The 19,449-nt window shown below is 39.4% G+C and overlaps 2 protein-coding genes across 2 annotated transcripts in view; both read right to left on the minus strand.

Annotated features, from left to right (window-relative positions):
• Positions 1 to 2,553: 2,553 nt before the first annotated feature.
• On the minus strand, positions 2,554 to 12,083 carry ascc2 (activating signal cointegrator 1 complex subunit 2). The gene is made up of 19 exons (XM_083911925.1): positions 11,945 to 12,083; positions 10,599 to 10,706; positions 10,335 to 10,493; positions 9,365 to 9,538; positions 9,077 to 9,206; positions 8,917 to 8,984; positions 8,640 to 8,753; positions 7,803 to 7,915; positions 7,644 to 7,718; positions 7,441 to 7,545; positions 7,284 to 7,352; positions 6,425 to 6,499; positions 5,582 to 5,810; positions 5,081 to 5,277; positions 4,232 to 4,351; positions 3,886 to 4,110; positions 3,647 to 3,737; positions 2,904 to 2,995; positions 2,554 to 2,797 (listed from the first exon to the last, which is right to left on the minus strand). The coding sequence occupies exons 2-19, from the start codon at positions 10,680 to 10,682 to the stop codon at positions 2,623 to 2,625; spliced, it is 2,295 nt and encodes a 764-aa protein (XP_083768051.1). The 5' UTR covers positions 10,683 to 10,706; positions 11,945 to 12,083; the 3' UTR covers positions 2,554 to 2,622.
• Positions 12,084 to 14,809: 2,726 nt separating this feature from the next.
• The window catches only part of slc39a14 (solute carrier family 39 member 14), a 29,072-nt gene continuing 24,432 nt past the window's right edge, over positions 14,810 to 19,449 (minus strand). Inside the window, exons 8-10 of the mRNA XM_083912712.1 lie at positions 18,298 to 18,532; positions 18,020 to 18,204; positions 14,810 to 17,092 (exon numbers count right to left, since the gene is read on the minus strand). Of these exons, the coding sequence (XP_083768838.1) occupies positions 16,940 to 17,092; positions 18,020 to 18,204; positions 18,298 to 18,532 (573 nt within the window). The 3' untranslated portion in view covers positions 14,810 to 16,939. The remainder of the gene's footprint in view (positions 17,093 to 18,019; positions 18,205 to 18,297; positions 18,533 to 19,449) is intronic.

A 19,449-nucleotide genomic window follows, 5' to 3' on the forward strand; every position in this document is an offset into this window, starting at 1 on the left:
CAGCAATGGATTTTTGGAGTAAATATAAACTCATCACAGCAGCTGTCTGGACTGTGGAGTGATCTGACTTTACTGTACTGGTACTGTTGTGTATAAACAGTACTTCTTCCTGGGATCATGTTACTGTACTATTGTGGAAATATTTGTACGTATGTATGTGTGATCCACAGCAGTGAAGATGCGACTCATGAGGGTGTTTGTGCTCCGTCTGACTCTTCACACAAACACCTTCTGCTCTGCGTTTCGGCAAACAGCGGAGCAACGAGACATTCGGTTTTTAATCGGTAAACACTCATAACCTCGGCAAGTACACACGAGTCAGTTGCTTCTGCATGGACATTCGATGCTTTTATAGTTTTAAGCACGGATGCGTTGATCGACTGCCCAGTGTTAACATTCACATTAGGTCCAAATGATGTCAATAACCAATACTACTACATACTTTGCTGATAAATGTTAGTTGTTGAGGTTCTGTAGTCCAGAAGGAACTGTGCTACAGGTGTTAGCAGATGTGGAAAAAGTGTTTGCACTTGTCCTTAACATGCCTTATGCATTAACTGCAGAGTAAAAGAAACCACAAACACATCCTAAATTATTCTCAAGTGGTGTATGTTACAGTAGGGAATTCAAACTATTAGTGATGGAAATGTTGAACAGGCAGCTTGGTACTTATAATTAGAGTCCGCAGCCACAGCTCAGTTGTATTTCCACCCATCTTTGATAACATTTTTCTGCTATCCTCCTTTTTTTTTTTTAGGTATGTGTGAAGAAAGTGAAACATAAGAACTGTCTCAACAGAAGGTCATCTTATGCGTCATGCGTATAACCTCTTACTCCTCTGATGTATGGCTGCACAGGTAATAATCTAATGTGTCACTATTTTGTACTTAAACACAACATCTTGGATGTGGTACAGTGACAACAGCGTAAAAAAAACTTTGGTGTATATTCCATTTTAAGTAATAGCTCAACCTTTTGGGAAACAAGCTTGATTGGTTTGAAACCTGTACGGTAAATATGAAGCTCCAACCAGCAGTGGTTTAGTGCCGGCTGGAAACAGGAAACAGCTAGCCTGGCTCTGTTCAAAGGAAGTAAACGCCACCTACCAGCACCTCTAAAGCTCGTTAAATAAAGAGATACTTAACCCAATTTAATCCAGTTCTGTACCATGTGAGCATTGTCTTCATTGTCTTATCGTGAGTTGTGGTTTTAGTTTTTGCTAGTTGGCACAAAACCTCCAGGAATTTAAGGCAAGAGAGTCCAGCACATATCCAACCCTTAAGACAAGTGATCCTTTAAGCTTTGGATTAAACAAATTATATATGGCATGTTAATTATTGAGCTTTAGTGGTGCTGATAGGCAGATTTTGTTCCGTGAAGAGAGCCAGGCTCGCTGTGTTAGATAACTGGCAGCAGCTTCAAACTTGATGAGTGGTATCAATCTTATCACCTAATTTTTGGCAAGAAGGCAAATTAGCTTGTTACGCTAAATGTCTATAAAAATCTACATCAGTGTGAATTTGGAGAACATATTCTGTGAAATGTTCTAACGGATTATTAACTGATCATAACTTCAGCCCTAACTGTGCAGCCGTACTCTGAAGCAGCTCTGGTGAAGTATAAAAATATTGTACTGTGAAAGGAAAAAGCATTTTGTCAGTGATGACTCATACTCGAAGGATGTCAAAAACATAGTATTATTTTATTTATTTGTGGTTTTTTTGCAACTCCAAAAAGCAATTACATGTTTTTTTGTTACAAAATGCTCTGATGGATCTGTTCTCTTCATAGAATATAGTCTGTGCATGGCAACATGTTTCCCCACAGCTGGTCTGAGAGACGTGAGACGTCTCTGTACAGCACGTGCTTCCAAACACAACAGCATCATGATGAGTTGATTTCTTTTGTTATGTTTCTACAAAGGCTGGACAACAGTGGTGTGAACTGGATGTACCACTTTACATGCATGCACTTGAACGTAACACGCAGGCAGCTTTCACAATAGCTACTCACAGGATGAGTAGTGAGAGCAACAGTCTGCCACTGATGTCCAGACTTGATCACCAGGTCAGCAGTTGTTCTTCCAGCTACAGACGGAAAATCCAAAACTGGATGTTGCCTCCTTTTATCCCTATTTAGATGATGATGTCAAAAATAAATTCATTCAATCACTCTGGATCTTAATAATAAACTGATTTGTTACTTGGCAAAAAATAAACGTCTTATTCTTTGTCCTTGGCTAACCCTCAGGACTTTGGTTTTTAATGAGCTAGAAAATAAAATAATTTGAGCCACAGAGCTCAATGTCCTTCGGGCTCAAACACTAAAAGCAGATGTTCAGAGTCTCAAACATGTCGACAAGCTGCTTGTGAAGTTCCGATCACAAAAGTCCTGCCAAAGAAAGTCGGTAAACTAAAGCAACTTCTCACCAACAACTCAAAACCTTCGCTGGCTTTTCCTTTCAGCCAAAGCGGTGACTTCGGGGCAGAGGTGTGAGCGTGAGGACAAATACCCAGAACCCAAATTTAACCCAGGACAGCCAAGGCCCTGTTTATTTCTCTTCACTGATCCCACTTCAGCCACCGCCTCTGTTTTGGGTGGAGCAGCAGGCTGTCACACAGGTCAAGAGGGGATCATGCCTTTGTTCCTCTTGCGGTCGGCCATGTTGCGGCGGTTGTGGTTTGCCCCGCGGCTCTTGCTGGCCTCCTTTTTTCGTCGGTCCAAGAGTGTCTCCGTGGTTTGTCCTCGGCCTTTAGGTTGGCCCACCACGTTATTGGGACGCTGCTCCGGGCGGAAACTGGAAGAGAGTTGTGAAGGTAAGTGAGACGGGTGGATGGAGCCACCAAATGAACGTCTACCTTTGGTTTAAGACAGAGAGGTGGTAAGAATGTTTGACTTCTTACCCTTTCCTGTGATGCATGGCAGCTCTTCTGGCTTCAGCCCTCTCTCTCAGCAGAGCCGGATCCTGCACGAACTGGTCCCTGTTTACATTGTTCTGAAAAAAATGGATTCACATGTAACCACACTTGAAAAATAACAAAAACAGATATAGTATATAGTGACCACACATTTGTAGAAAAGGAATATCATTTCAAAACTACATAAACCTTTAAGGAATAGAACGCTACCTGAAATATTTCAAATCAATTTGACAAATGTGTTACATCTTTACTTGGGTAATAACTTGCATGTAAAATGCCCATTACTTGCAATTATAGTCCAGAAATTCTGATGACATAAAGACAAGTGCGTGCTGACTGATGCATGTAGAGCAGATTAAAATCACAAGCTGAAATGTAATAATTTCTGATCATTATTAGCAGAACTGACCATTAAAAGTTAAGGTTATACAAATGATGTCATAGTATGTCTGAAAAGTGGAAAAAAAAAGTCAAATATAATTGGGATTCTTTCATCTAGTCTTAAAAATCTAACTGGAATGTCGAAAAAAGTCATAGTTCAGTATGTTGAAAAAATCATAGGATACTGTAGTATGTCAAAAAATGTGAATACTAATCTAAGCTACATACATATATAATCCTGTAGAAGCCAACTGGGACACTGGTTAAACCAACAAATACCCCATCACTTTAGCTTTGAGCTTAAAAAATGGTGAGAAGACAGATTTTTTTTCTGTTTTAATCACCTTTACTGTCTCCTCTTCCTCTTCATCTTCACCCTCCTCCTCCAGCTCTGGTTTGTTTGCTTTCCTCAGTATTTGTGGGACAGTGAAGGGCCTGCAGGGAAACAGAAACACAAAATGAGTATTTAGCACCACCACGTCAACACTGCACACATTTAGAAAGCATCCCGTCAAAATCAAAGAGGTACTTTTCAGATCCTTCGTTTGACTCCATCATGTTCACAGATAACACTCGGATTTACCTTCTGCTCAGTAAACTGTCTCCATCCAGGTCATTAGCTCCCACTTGGCTCATGTCGTAGGTGTCGTCGTACTCGTCTTCGTAGTCGTCCAGGTCGTAGGCTTCTGCACTTTCACCAGGTTCAATGATGACCTCGTCCACCACCGTCTCGTAGGCCTGATAACGAGCCTTCTGCTCCTCTATGTGCTGCTTATCATTGAGCAGCTCTTGAGCGCTCTCACCTTTCCTGCAAAACACGACAAGATTTCACTCAGCCTCAGGCAGTTTCACCTGTTCCTCACTTTATATACACACACAAGTATAAGCTCAGTATGTCAATAGTTTTTAATCCTCCTGTGTGCTCTTACCTCCGGCCCTTCCAGATGCGAGACATGTCCACTTGGTCTCGGCGGAAAATGTCAAACTCATCATCATCAAACACGTTAGATCTGGCATTCAGGACATCTGGAAGCTCCTCCTTCACTGGCCTGTTGGGACAGAAAAACAGCGAGGTCAGAGACGGCTCATATACCCTAAACTTTGATCCAAAATTAAAATGATCTGCATTTGTATAGTGAAGTCTAAAAAAGTATCAACAACTATTGTAATTATCAAAGAACTGAGTAAGTCCTTTAACAAAGATTGACATATGTTAGTTTCTAAAGAGGGGATGAGCTGCTTTTCTCTATTTTATATCACTGTAATATGACAGTTTTGGACTCTAAAACAACTTTTTTTAAATATCACCTTGGGCTCTTAAACATTTCATTCAACAAACAAAAATCCCTCAGTAGCTAACAAGGAATAATATGTAACATTTCCACATTAAAACATCTAAAAACAATGAGACCTATGTTATGTATTTTGTTGAGTTGTGAACTAACATTATCCCAGATGTTTCCAACAATGTTCAAACCAGAGAAATGTGTCATTATACACTTGTTACATTTAGTCGCCAGCTGACTGCAACGACGGCACAACTCACAACTCCCACGGTACAATGAGAGACATTCTAGCAGCAGAAACGAATCTATTGTGCGTTGATCAGAAAATAATCCCTTTGGGCGATATGATCTCATCATGGCTTATAACTAAAATAAAAGAAACAAATAGGTGTCTTCTTTTGAAAAACAAGCAGTTCTTTCCATATGAGGATCTCAGCATTACGCTCCACACAGAAGAAAATAAAAAATGAGCGTCCCAGTGTGTGCTGTCACCTTGGCATGGCTCGGTCCAGTCTGTCCAGGTTGGGGGCCAGGCGGTCCTCCAGGATGTTGTTGATGACCAGCTCAGAGCTGTAGTCGTACTCCTGCAGGCAGGCCAATAGGAAGCCTTCGCCCAAATCAGGCAGCAGGTCTCTGATGCATGACAGCAGAGACTCCAGCTCCGCCTCGCTCACCGGAAACGCCGCGCCCTGATAAACAAACACAGAATGTACTCTGTCAAACGTCAGCGTGACTCCATCGGTTTTAACACATTTAGGTAGCTACTTTGAAATCCACACTTTTATCATACAACTGAAATTTATGGCCAACCACTGCTGCACTGAAACTTTACTATTACTTCTATTCTTTATAATCTGCAGATTTATCGTTAAAGAAAACCATTATTACATTTTTACATGTTAACATATTTTATGACATTCTCCAGTGATGAATGTAAGATGCTGAGCTGTCATAAGCTCGTAATAAATAAGCCGTAATAATGACAGAACTCACATTGTTTCCTGTGCGGGGCACATCCAACATGGCCTCTGCTCCCCTCAGACTCTCTCCTCCTCCTTCTGGCTCTTGAGCCTCCTGAAATGTTAAGCTAGCTGAGGACACAGCAGCAGCAGCCCCGCCCGCTGCTCCCTGATGCTGGATCTGGTTGTGGGGCCTCCGTCGTCCCACAGAGTCCCAGGCACTTGCCACCCCCTGGAGCAGGTAGGACGTCCGCGTCTCATCACTGAGGGAGGCCGGCGGTTAAGGAAACAAAGCACTAAGACTACAGACATTATAGACTGCTGCTAAAACTTTAGTCTGGCTTTTAGACTTTCTTCCATCTAGAATGTCTCTCCACAACTGATTGCTGACTTGATTAGAACGTATGACGACATCATTATTTATTGATCTGCTGATTATTTTCTGGATTCATCTAATCATTTGGTTTATAAAACATCACAAAAAAATCATATGTAATAATCTAGAGCCCAAGTGACGTCATGAAATGTCTCTTTTGTGCAACTAACAGCTTAAAGATAAAGATAAGTTTCATAAGTTTTAAGTCTCACATTTCATCAAATGTTTTGCATTTTTGCTTGACTTAAAATAAGTAGTTGATTATTCACTTCATTGCAGCTCTACACTCAGTGTGTTACTGTCATGATAATTATATTGCCGTGATACTCATTTTCTTTGTAACGTAAAATTTGAAATTAACTTTGACCATTACAAGTTTAAAGGTCTGGTACAAACATCCATCACACAAATGTGGTTATTTTTTGGTAGCACTGAGTGCAGAACGTTATGAGCCGTAACGATCTGTGTACACAAAGATTTGCTTCGAGCTGATAAGGATACATGACAGGGAGCGCCTGCTGCAGGAGGCTGATGTCGTCTGCGATGGGGAACTGCTCATCGTAGTCGGACAAGAACCTGAGAAGACAAAGAAAAAAAAATGCTTCTTTATCATTGTACTTAAAGAGAGAATAAGAGAAACAAAAACACTTCCGAGATTTAATGGTGGCTAACTTGAAGTTGTACTCCATAAGAATTGAGATACGTTGTTTCTAGCGGCCTCTGTGGCGGTAGGATGTAACTGCAGGTGAGCATGTTGTTTCAAAGCCTCCATCTTGTCACATTCATGGTCACTGTGTGTGTGTTGGCAATTGTATTTTTTTCTCTTTTGTAAACTTTATTGAAACACATTCACCTCTTTACTTCCAGTCCGTCCCTTATATGTTCTCCTCTTAAGTCCATACAACCACATGTTCCTATAACACTTCTGCCGTTACTACAAGCCTGACAATTGACAAAGACAATTTAATAGATGGAAATCTTACGGAGTACAACTTAAAAGAAATTGCCAAAAATTACATTCGAATATTTGTTGTGAAAAAATACATAGGTCGGATATATTCTAATGTTTATTTTTGCGCATTATGTCCAGAGGGCAAACTAATACAATGGGAGACATAACTACTTGTATAGGGTATATTTATATATTATATATATTTATTTCGATAGACATGTCTATTTGTCACTTGTAGAACATGTACATACCTACACACAAACTTCATTTAAAGATCGTATCTCACTCAAATATTACATTTTCATATTTGGACGTCTGTATTTGTTCAATATTCAAATATATATTTAAATTCAGAATATTCGTTCAAAGCCCTAGAGCTGAGCCCTGATCTAAACCAGTAGTTTTTACCTTTTCTCAGGTAAAAAAGATGTGAAATGTTGAAGGAGCTCCTCTGCAAAAGTGTGTGCGTTTTCTCCCCTGAAAGGCAACAAAATCCATAACATTAATAAATCCATGTGTCATGATAATTCTGCTCAGATGCGCGGTTCGAGTTTGGACGCCTCACCCCTCCAGGATGGGTTGTAGGCAGGTGTGGTGCAGCAGCAGGTGAGCCATCTCCACTATCTTACGACAGGAGTGGGACAACCTCTTCCACAAGTCCTCCTGAAGACTGAAGGAGGGTTTCGGGAGATTATTCACTATCATTCATGAACTTATTCGGCTTCATCTTTGGGCCTGTTTAAAGGATCAAATGCAGCAGGAACTCACCCTCCGTCATGAAAGTTTCTCTTCCTCACCGCCTTCTCGAGGTCAGGCACAGCGGTCTCATAAAACGAGGTCAGTCTGCCAACGAGGGAAAACAAAAATGATTGTGAGCAGCTCTTGTGAAGGTTTGGCTGCGATGCTGCCAGTTTTACTCCTGTCTACCTGCTGAGGAAGCCGTGGGAGTGGAAGCTGGAGCAGGCGGCGGGGAAGATGTCCAGGAAGGCATGGATGGTGGTGGTGGAGTCACACAGGTACAGAATAAGATCTACAAGTTCCTGGGAAAGAAATCATAGATTATCAATTACATGAGATATTTAATCTTACTCCGGTTAAAACTTTTACCATGAAACTCTGGCTGCCTAATATGAAGTCTTCCCGTCACTGTTAAACCAGTTAAACTGAATATCCAAAAATAGATTATTAAAGTTAAAAACAAAGTTGGAACGTCTTTCTTCACCAACTAATAGTACAAAAACTCTAAAACTATAATGTGAGATCAAGAAATGCATCACATTCTAACATTTTAGAAACTGGAGCCAATACATTTTTTATATTTTTGCTTGAAAAAATTCCCCATTATAAATTAAAAAATTACACTCAATATCATATATACCAACATACTTAATTTATTGTATATTGTTTTACTGTTGAAGTCTTTGAATTAATGTTCAAAGTCTACATTTACATTTTTTTAGCAACGGTTAAAAATAAACTTTCCACCACTACAAATATATTGTGAGACATTTTAGAAACTGGAACCATTAACTGTTTTGCTGAGAAGATGTTTTCATGCCAGAACAGTCTGTTAAATATTCTGATGTTTATATTTGAGTCTTCTGCCAAAGCAAACACACTAGATACTGTTATTATCTCATTAGCACGACAGTGACGGATGGAGGTGAGTGTGTGTGTGTGTGTGTGTGTGTGTGTGTGTGTGTGTGTGTGTGTGTGTGTGTGTGTGTGTGTGTGTGCGTGCGTGCGTGCGTGCATGTGTCTGACCTGCTGGCTCATGGTCATGGCAGTGGGCTGTTTGTGTGCGTTCAGCTTCATGGGCTCCATGGCGGCGGCTCCCTCACAGTGGAGCCCACACTTATCCAGGATGGTGTCAAACACCTGAAAGTGACGGAGAATAAGAAGATTATTATTTTAATAATTATAATTATCTATACTCTCACAGAAAGGCTTTCATAATTTATTCTAAACAGTGTTTTATTTGTCTCAAATTCAAATACGTTACAATACAGTTGAATAAAAAAAAAAAAAAAGATGATCGTACCTGTAACACAGTGGACACCGTCTCGTCCAGATCGACGTAGTAAGACGGCTGCTGCGTGAAGATGTTCTCTAAAAAAAAGTCATCATTATGAACGTTATCTAACAGAAACATCTTCCATCGAAAACTGCTGTAATGACTGAAAGTGAACCTCCAAACTCACCAATCATCTTGTGCAGAAGCTGGCTGTTGCCCTTTCCAAAGAGCACACATAGATCCAGGATTTTGGGAATGTCAAACAGGAAGTTCTCATAAATAATTTCTCCAAACACAGTTGGGGTGAGGAAGTTCTCCTGCACACAGTAACAGGTTCAACACAATGTCAGGGAAATGCACTCGGGAGTGACAACATTAGATTTGATGTGCTGTCATATCTGTTTACTAAAACTATAACTGGCGTTTCTAGTGGTTAGTAGTTTGTTACTCCCTCTTTGGAAGGAGCCGCTCCTACCTTGGACTCTTTATGTGTAGCCATCCTGAGGAAGGTCAAGAAGACCGCCCTGTGGACAGAGCGCTGTATGTCGGCAACTGCTGGGGAGGAGGGCAGGCTGGCGAGGTCGAGACCGCGAGGAGCGTGATGCAGGTATGAATCTAGACACATCTGCAGAGACTCATCGAACACCACCTGAGACGGACCAGAGCAGAGAGGGAGAGGACATTTACACTATCTACCTGCCGTGACTAAATCTATAGTGCATTCCAGCTGCCACACACCTTAGAGAGATGTGTACGTGTTATGCCAAGTTCCCACTACACAACTTTAGCCCTGATTTTCCGCTCGGCGACAGCTGTAGGTGCTCCCCAATAAAAGCCCCAGATCCCAGGCAAATTACTGTTGGCTCCGAGTACTTAAGAGTGATGAGGGAAGTTTTGAAAGAGGTGAGCTGAGCGGCTTGCAGGTGCCTCGCAGATGCACTCCAGATAGCTAACAAGCTATATATCTTGAGCTGGCGGGGACTCCAAAAGCCAATGAGAGCATAAGACACGGGCTGAGGGGAGACCAGGGGTAGGGGGCCCCTGTAACAACAGGAACTTTACTGTTCAGCTCTGCTGACGAAGCAATGAGGCGAAGATGACGCTTAGCCCTCTCAGAATCATTAATACTTTAATAATCCCAGAGGGAAATTGTTTTTGTTTTCAAACTCCAGCTATACAAACAACGTATTTAACAACAACAATATTACTCTGTGTTTGATACCGACGCACAAGCACCCTTGAGTGTTGCTTTCAACTGTAAACTCAGGTATCAGATATCAGAGTGCTCAAGTTTGGAGACCAGACATACACATCAGGGATTCCTCCTGTGAAAACCACAACAACAACACCCTCCACAAGAGCAAAATGTGTATGTAGTTTGAACAGTCCAGCAAACTGACAACTTTGAAAGTTTTGTGGTGGGAACAGTATTAACGGTCCCTCACCTGACACCAGAACTTGTCGTGGGGCAGTGCAAGCAGCCACTCCAGGTCCTCTGTGATGAATTTGGCATGTTCCAGAAACTCCTCTACCGCAGCGGGAGAGTTGTCTTCTGGCGGGGATTTGTAAGGCACAAAACAGCGCTCCTCCTTTCTGGCCGGGTGCTGATGTGGAACAGAAAGCTCAGGGTTTGATTATGATATGTCTTTGTGAGAGGTAAAACTGCTGTTTGAGTGTATTTATGTATGAAAAGAGGTGATGTGGCTCACCAGTGCAGGCAGCGTTTGCTCTTTTCCCACCAGGCCCGGCTCCGTCACCTGCTGCTCATCCAGTGGCACTCGGGCACAGGCCATGGCTTCTCCCTCTTACGTTTTTTTCTACCAAATTATAACGAAAAAACAGGGAATTTCAAAATAAATGTTGCTTCCGTATTTTGTAGATTAGTCATGTCAGCACACTCGAAGCATGTTGTTGTATTGAAGTTTTATACCTGTACATTGAGAGAACACAACAAACTTTGGGAACTCTTTAATTTAATAATAATTAGACTTTTTTAGACATTATTTCACCGGAATAACAAAAAACAGACACTGTCATATGATTGTTTTTTTCTATAAAGAGTTTTTTATTGAATCGTTGTTTCCTAAAGCCCAGGATGACATCCTCAAATGTCCCCAGAAATATTCGGTTTACTGGCATAGAGGAGGAAACCAACCAACTAACCGATTAATCTTTGCAGTTCTACTAAACGTGGAAAAGCAACATTTAGTTTTTACGCACCACTATCTGGAACAAACTCCGTTTTTTGACTAAATTAAGTTAGTATTATTAAAACAAATAATCACTAATTTCTTGCACTGCACTGTAACTTTTATTTTGGTATCTTATATCTGTCTATTTTTGACTTTATTTACTATTATCTTGGCTCTTAAATTACCAGTTTTGAATGTTATTTTTAATGTTTTATGTAAAACGCTTTGACTTATCTTGTTGGACTAATGTGCTTTACACAGTATTTATAAATACATTGACCTTCTGAGATGATAGTGAAGTATAAAGTTGCATAACATAGAAATGTTCAAACAAACTACAAGTAAGTAACCTCACAATTGAAATCAAGCACAGTACTTGAGAATAAATGTAGTCATCTTCATCCACTTTGTATAAGCATTTTTGTGTTTTATGGGGGAATTTAATCAAAAAATACTGGCAACGATTTCATGTTTCTATAATCAGCAGTAGCCTCTAACGGTAAAACAGACATATTTGTATACATTAAGAGCAATTTAACATAGTGAAAGACAATTAACCTTCTTTATATCAACCCATCCACTTGACAGAATAGCAGGTAAGAAGTGTCTAAGGTGCTGGAGCAAAGGGAGCTCCTGTTAGCAGCTAACAGCAGCAGTTTAGAAGCTACAGACAGGCTCGTGATAGTTAAACCCAACTGACAGCACGTAAACCCAACTGACAGCACGTAAATGAATGGAGGAGCTAAGGTTTACGTAGCGCGGCTAACAGCCGCTGACTCCACAGCCGTCCTCTTCTGTGACTCGTTTGTTTTTAATAATTATAAAGTTACAGGGAATATGAATACGTTAATAAAAGTGTTCACCTCTTAATATGGCTGCCTGAATCGCGGTCACGCCATTCTCTCATCAAAGTCGTGGCAGCTTTCAACAGTTTCGTTTCTAGACGTTTTATAACCGTATCTATCCCGTCATAGACAGCCTGCGCTGGACCCGGAAGTGACGTCGCCTTCTGCTGCTTCTTCTTCTGATTTAATCAAACCAACGTTTAAGGTGAACACCGCCACCTACTGCACCGAAGTGTGCAACACCAGGCTTCATATACATTATTTAAAAATAAAAAACAAATAAATAATCATAATAGTTATATATTCATAATGGAGATGTATTTGTCTTTTATGTTTGACTGGTTTTCATATTCATATATTCAAAGATTCTATAGTATCATATTTTTCTTAGTTTTTTTATTCGCACTATCTTTGATTTATTTATTAATCATGTCACCAATTTGTTATTCTATACCTTGTAGTTTTGTACATTCAAATTGTTCAATAAAAAAATAAAACTGTTCTTCATCGCTCCCTGGTGGGCACCAGTATGCATTCCTAAACATTTTCCAAAGCTCTTTTCAAGCATTTTAAGGTGCATTTTCAAGCACTTCCCTATACTATATTACTACTCAACTGACATGTCTCATTCCCCTCACTATATCATATTGTATCATACCATTGACTATTACACTATACTCTATTATATTAATACACACCACTGTCACTTTTATTATTTGTTACTTTATATTTACTATAGTTTGTAGTTTCTATTTTGTATCCTGATCTATTTTAGTTAATGTACCTGTTGTAACTGCATGTTACGTCTACACTAGTCTGTACTTATTTCTGTTGCTTTTTTTGTACTGATTAAACAACTGAACTTCAGAAAGAGTATAGATCAGAAAAATAAAGGTATATCTTATCTTGTCTTTTGTTTTAGCTGTATGTCTATTTCTGTGTCAGTACATTGAGAGCAATAACAAAAATAAAAAAACAAAATAAAGTTTCTTGGATGTGTACACATACTGAAGCACAATTCTGAGGTACTTGCAGATGTGGAAGAATTAAACAGATCTTGTGTTAAAGTAAAAGTAAGCAACACCTCAGTGTAGAACTATTGTTTAAAATACACTTAAAGTACCAAAAGTAAAAGTACTCATTGAATACAGAATATAAGTATATTATACTGTATTATTGGATGATCATTTTGGTGTGTTTATTACTTTAATTTGGCTGTGCTGTAGTTGTTGTATTTCTAGACTTGGAAAACAAATTCTCAATTTTTTTTCACCATTGTTTTATTTCTGCTAAACTCTCAGAAAAACCCCCCACAATATACATTCTGGAGAAACTAAAAAATTGCTGCTCCGTCATGACATATTTCTTACCATTTGTACCATCATGTACCCGAAGAAAGAGACACACAACATGACACAACTTGGCTGATTAGTCAAAATATCACTCCTGCGTAATGATTGAAGCTTGGCTTTAAGAGAGGACCACAGGGTCATTTATTTCATTTGCATCAATCGACAGGTTGATCGACAATCAATTTGTGGACTAAAGTGTAAAGATGATAAAACAAGACAGTGATGACGCTTGACACATTATTTTCTTGGAAAAGGTTGTTTATAAAAAATGATTTCCATGATACACAAAGAAGGCTGATGAGGATTCCCATAAATTACATTAGGTACAATATTTCTGGAAGTCTGAAAGAGCATCTATTACTTATCAAAATCTCCATCAAGTCAAACACAGATTGGTTTGTTTGATGCATAAAAAGAGCGACTTCTGTTGAAAGGTTTGTGTTTTGCACCGATAACATCTTATTGTCTGTGTGCTCATGGTGTTTAATGATTTACTAGTTTGTGTCTGAGCTTTAGATTATCACAACTGACCAGAAAAGTCTCTTATCTGAGTTTGTTTATGCTCTGACTTTAGTTTCTAACACAGTTTAAATTAAGGATGCAATAAACTGTCCCATTTCTTCACAATAAAATACTAAAACAAAGATAAATAACAAACAAAAAGACTGATTTTTTTTTTTTGTCTGCTTTCATGGCTTGTGGTGTAAACGGGACACTTTATCTTGGGTGTAACGCATAAAATAAATATAGTATGGCTCAAACAACAGTACAAAATCTCCCATATCAAGCAGCAGTAACACTGTAACTCATGGTACCCGCCTCGATCCAGGAATAACAAAAAAACATATGTTCTTAAACAAAGTGACAGCCAATCATAGCTTCCAGTTTCTATCTCTAATAAATAATAGTCTACCGCTCTATTCTATGCTAATTTTTGATCTACAGTTTGGGGAACGGAACGCTTCTTCTGTTTTGAATGTTTGAATACTGAACAGAGAAAATCTGTGCACTCTGAATACAGCTGCAGGACACAAAAAGTGTCTAGTTTGTTTTTATAGTTTACAATATGAAAAACACCAACAACTGGTCACCTGAACGCTCCAATAAGCGATCAAACATTACAGAGCCACAACAGTTTTGACTGGCCAAAAGTATAGGGACACTCATCCACACTTTACGTTTCAGCTTTTGCATTGAGGCCTCATCAGGTTGAAACAGTAAAACCATAAGAGGAAAGAACGTTCCTATTTAATTGCAATACATTTTATTAAATAATACCACGTCTCTGCCCTTAGATAGTGGAAGATAAACATTTAATCGGATACCAAAATGGTAGCCATTTCATTTTCCGTTGATCGACTAATGTTGTAGCTCTTAATATTTCTCTTCACAGAAAATTGTGCTGCAACTTGGGAAACAAGTTAAAAACCAGGGGCCGTATTCACAAAACATTTAATCTTAGCGCTAAGCGTTCTCCTAAGGAGCACTAAAAGTTAAAGTAAAAGTTCAGAGTCAAAGCCTCTCAGACCAACTTTTCCTAAGGAGCCCTCCCACTCCTTAGGAAAAGTTGGTCTGAGAGGCTCCTCAGATAAGACTAGAGGGCGGGGTTGACCTTTTTACTATGTATGACATCATGTTCATCCCTTATATGGCCACAGTGATTGGCTGAGCGGTAATGAGTCCCCAAGAGTGAATTTATGATAGAAACACTTCAAAACACGCCAAAGATCGTCTGAGCTGCACAGCTGCATTTTATTCCTGTGGTCAAACAGCGGAGAGTTGTACCATCTTTAATCTGCTGTGATATTGGTGGTTTTTATTGGTTGGTGATGTGATGGCATCCCTGACCAACTCTACCACGTTCATAATGCCATCTCCATTAAGACGACACTGTTTTAATAGCTCACTATCATTTAATCTCTCCAAAATGTTGACTGCAGCAGCCGTGTTAGCTCCTTCTCATTTACTCTGAGTGACTCAGGAGTCCTCCTGAGGAATCCTACGTTTTATAGATTTAGGAGCTACTTTTAGCACTAAAATGCTTTGTGAATTACGCTTATCTTAAAAAGCTAGGAGTCCTAAAATTAGGAGTGAAACGGCCCTCATTTTTGAAAGTTACTCCTAAATCAGCAAGTTAGGACCTACTCTGAGCCTGTTGATGTTTCGCGAATAAAACAGCCCCTGTATTTTTTTAATCTTGCAACAGACAGACTTTTTTTTGCAAGTCTTTGAGGGTTCAGTAAGTGCCTTCAGAACAGCGGTTAAAGTGTTATTAAAAGATTTTCTGTCTCTTTCAAAGATCTCTGCATATTTCTTTTTCAGAATACAGATGCTCAGAGAAGCTCTGTGACGTATTTGAGAGTGGTGATCTGCAAACTTGCATATCCGTCCACATACATTTGGCCGTGTAGTTTAACACGGAGAGAACCAGAGGGTTTGTCGTAACAACCAAAGCAGATACAGTGTATAACTGTAACATTAAATCATTATGTGTGATTAATATGGATAAAGTCTGAGAAAAGTAGGCGAGGTGCACATGTACAGTATATATGATTCATCTTACAGTATTCTGTTCAAACTATTACTGCAAAAGAAAAGATCATTCTGGGTAAATCACCAGACATATGCACTTTGAGTTCAAGAATACAAGGAATTAAAAAAAACGACTCAATGCTAAATGAATGAAGGGCACAGATGGTAAACTACATGGAGAAATGTGCTGACTTTATGTCGCTTTACATATCCAAGCCAGGCGTCAGGTTTTAGGGTGTAGACACGTCCACACTGAGGAGAAATAAAGAGCGCCCATCCAAACGTCCCTGTGTAGCCCTTCACCATTCTCATGGTCTGCCCGTATTTGGTCTTCAAAAGTCCGATTTATCATGTTTTATCACGCATAAAAAAATATAACATCGACACACAAATAACAATGTCCAGCTGGAAGTCAGTCTTGATATTGACACTTGATTAAAATTTCAGTTCAGGTCCTTAACAATTTGTTTTTGGTATGTAATGAAAGAAGGGAAAGTTTGTGGGGAAGGTGGAGGTTAAAGTCTGGAACTGAAAGATAAAGACTAAAGTATGTCAATAAAACAGCACCTGATTGTGCTTTTCCCACCTCCTGAGGAAGTGCTGTGGGCACAGAGGGTTAGTGACAGAAATACTCTGGATCTACTGAAGCTCAACAGTTGAAGCTCAAAGACATCCAGCGAGGGAAGGTCGAAAAAAAAACACAAGAGCAAGAACCAAAATGGCCGATCATCGGTAGTCTGGGGAAAATAAACGTTTGAGTGACTGGGTGAGTATTGCACGTCAGTTCATGTTGAGCGCCGAAGTCTTTAACTCGTGTGTGCACGGTGAGAACTGCTTCTGTTGATATTTCTAGACTGAGCAGATAAAACATTAAAAAGAAGGCTGCAACCCCCTCTGCGCAGGATCTACTGCATGTAGGAACTCTGCATCAACGGCTACTCAAAGATCTTTGATAAAGGAGGTGTGCGTACCTGCCGCACAGCAGCCAAACTATCTAAACTCCAACGGTCCTGAAAACTCAGGATGGGCAGAAGATAAAGAGAGAGAAAAACTCCTCTTGGTGGTCAGTTCACACAAACCAGCTGACACTCACACTGGTCAGAGCTGGTGTCAGTCCAGAGAGTCCGAGTTAGCCCAGCTGTATCTGTCCAGAGTAGGTGGTGAGGAGGAGCATGATGGCGAAGCCCGTCAGCAGGCCGGCGTTCTGGATGGCGAAGGTGAGGAGGAAGCTGCTGCCGCCCGCGTCCTCTTCCTCACGACTCACCTCATTCATCTCTGGGAACTGAGGAGCGAAAAAACAGAGAAAGAGAAATTATCTTTAACTTAACTCAACATTTTTGGAACCTCTACTCTGGGAGAAGTAAACTTAATAAGTTCTCTTCCGGGTTTGGTACAAGGACGACCCAGGCTGCCTGAGAGAAGAAAAGATAGAGGCAAGAACAAGTTTCAATGCCTTTTTACATTTTTATTGATTAGATTTCATTTTATTTTTATTTGGTTTCTTGTGTTTATTTAGTTAGTTCATTTTACTTGGTTTCTTTTGTTTCTTGTTTATTTGGTTTCTTGTTAATAATTGTTTATTAATTTTGTTTGTTTTTAATGTTTTATTTGTTTATTTATTGTAAAATATTTGGTTTCTTATGTTTATTTATTAATTGTATTATAATTATATTTAAAAAAAAACTTTTTTTTTTGTTTCTTATGTTTTATTTATTTATTTTTATTTGGCTTTATTTGGATATTACGTTTTTTATTTATTTTGTGTTTTTTATTTAAATAATAAATTTTTTATTTTGGATGTATAAAACTTTCACCTTATAATTGAAATGACTGGCAGAGAAAGTGTGGATGGATTAATATGGAGAGAAGTATTGACATACAGATATATGCAGTGGACGTATGGTATCTTGAAATCAGTCCTCATATTTGTTTAATTTTTAATTTCTAATTTTTCGTTCATGTTTTAAAAAAATCACGTGACAAACATCATTTACTTTCTTGTCTTATTCGTGAACTTCAAAGCAACACATTACTTTCCGGACTATCGTTGTTCTGTAAAATAACATTTACTGTTTGTTACAATCTTTGCCTTTCTGAATCACTTTTGTTGTTAGCTGATTTTTCTTCTTAATTTAATCAACCAAAGTACATGATGTGACTTTCCACAGCTACAGATGCTGACCTCATCCCTTTAAGCCCAAACACTGACCATGTCTGCCAGAGCGATGTAGAGGAACATCCCCCCGGCCAGGGCAAAGATCCAGTTGGGGGAGAAGCTGTTGCCGGCCAGGATGCCGAAGCCCATGCCCAGGTAACAGCAACAAGCAGACAGGAAGTTAAAGAACAGAGCCTGTTGTATGCTCATGCCAGCGTTCAGCAGGATCACAAAGTCTCCTGGAGACAGAAAGGAAACAACAGGTGAGACTCGCAGAACATGTAGACGTTGGACGCAGGAACATTCGGAAACATCTGCCAGCTAAAACTCACCGAGCTCGTGGGGGAACTCCTCACACAGGATGGCCACGGAGGTGCTGATGCCCTGGAAGACGGAGGCGGTGAAGGAGGCGCCGATGGCCAAGCCGTCGATGAAATTGTGCAGGCCGTCACTCAGTGTGATCATCCAGGCCAGCGTCCCAATGTCAGAGTAGGACGTCCCCTTCAGCCAATAGCAGCCACCGCCACTGGTGCCGGAGTGCCCTCCACTGTCTGGGCTCTGGGAGTCCTGGGAGGGGCAGAGTGAGGGAGGTGAATACAAAATCATGAACATGGATGTGTTTCTTAATTCAGTTGGTAACCAGGCTGCAAACACAGAACTTGAACTTCCATTCATCATGCTTTTTGCATGAATAAGATGCATCTTAAATCAGTGGTTTCCAACCTTTTACAGAGATTTATTTATTTATTTAAATACATGACACCCCTTAAACGAAATTAGCAGATTGGAGATCTACGCAATATTATGTGCACATACTTACAGGGTTTTTAGTTACTTTGGGCAGTGGCCGATAACTCGATATGATCGTCTTTCAAGTGAAACGTATTGTGATGAAATCATATATTACGTCGTCTAAATCTATAATAAATTAGCACATACTAACTCAAGTTTTTCTGAAAATCAGATTTATAAGTTTATATTTTGCATTAAAGTTGTTCATAAAATAAGAAAATACGTATTAAATTCACTTTATATAAAAAAGAAGGGCTTTATCATGTGCTTACTTCATACAGTATTTATTTATTGAATTACCAGAAAACATGCTATATCATGATATACATTGTTATTGAAAAATGAAACAATCTATATCAGGATAGATGATTTTGGCCATATCGTCCAGCAAATCTCAAACTTCCCAATAGGTTTAAAAATACCAGGAGAGCAGTTACAACTTTCCAGGACAACATTTTAGGATATTTTGGTCATTTTAATCAATTCCCAGGTTATTCCATGACTGGAAAACTAAATCAATAAGTTTCAGTTTTTTTCCAGGACACATGGGAATCCTTGTCTATAAAATGTAATCAGTTCAAACAAAGAGTGATTTTCTCTACTTAACCTCTCAGTCTGGGTTATATGAATACGTGTTAGAGTATTTAACAAAAAAGAATCTTAAAAACTCTGATGAAAATTTCAGTATCTGA

Source organism: Echiichthys vipera (genome assembly GCF_963691815.1).
Source record: "Echiichthys vipera genome assembly, chromosome: 4".
Taxonomy (NCBI): domain Eukaryota; kingdom Metazoa; phylum Chordata; class Actinopteri; order Perciformes; family Trachinidae; genus Echiichthys; species Echiichthys vipera.

Bases quoted from the DNA above. Each gene is read 5' to 3' on its own strand.
- ascc2 (XM_083911925.1), bottom strand. From the start codon at position 10,682: ATGGCCTGTGCCCGAGTGCCACTGGATGAGCAGCAGGTGACGGAGCCG. The intron at 9,207-9,364 runs GTAGGAGCGGCT...TACTGTGTGCAG, and splicing joins CTACACATAAAGAGTCCAAG to GAGAACTTCCTCACCCCAAC. The intron at 3,738-3,885 runs GTAAATCCGAGT...GTTTCCCTGCAG, and splicing joins GACAGTTTACTGAGCAGAAG to GCCCTTCACTGTCCCACAAA.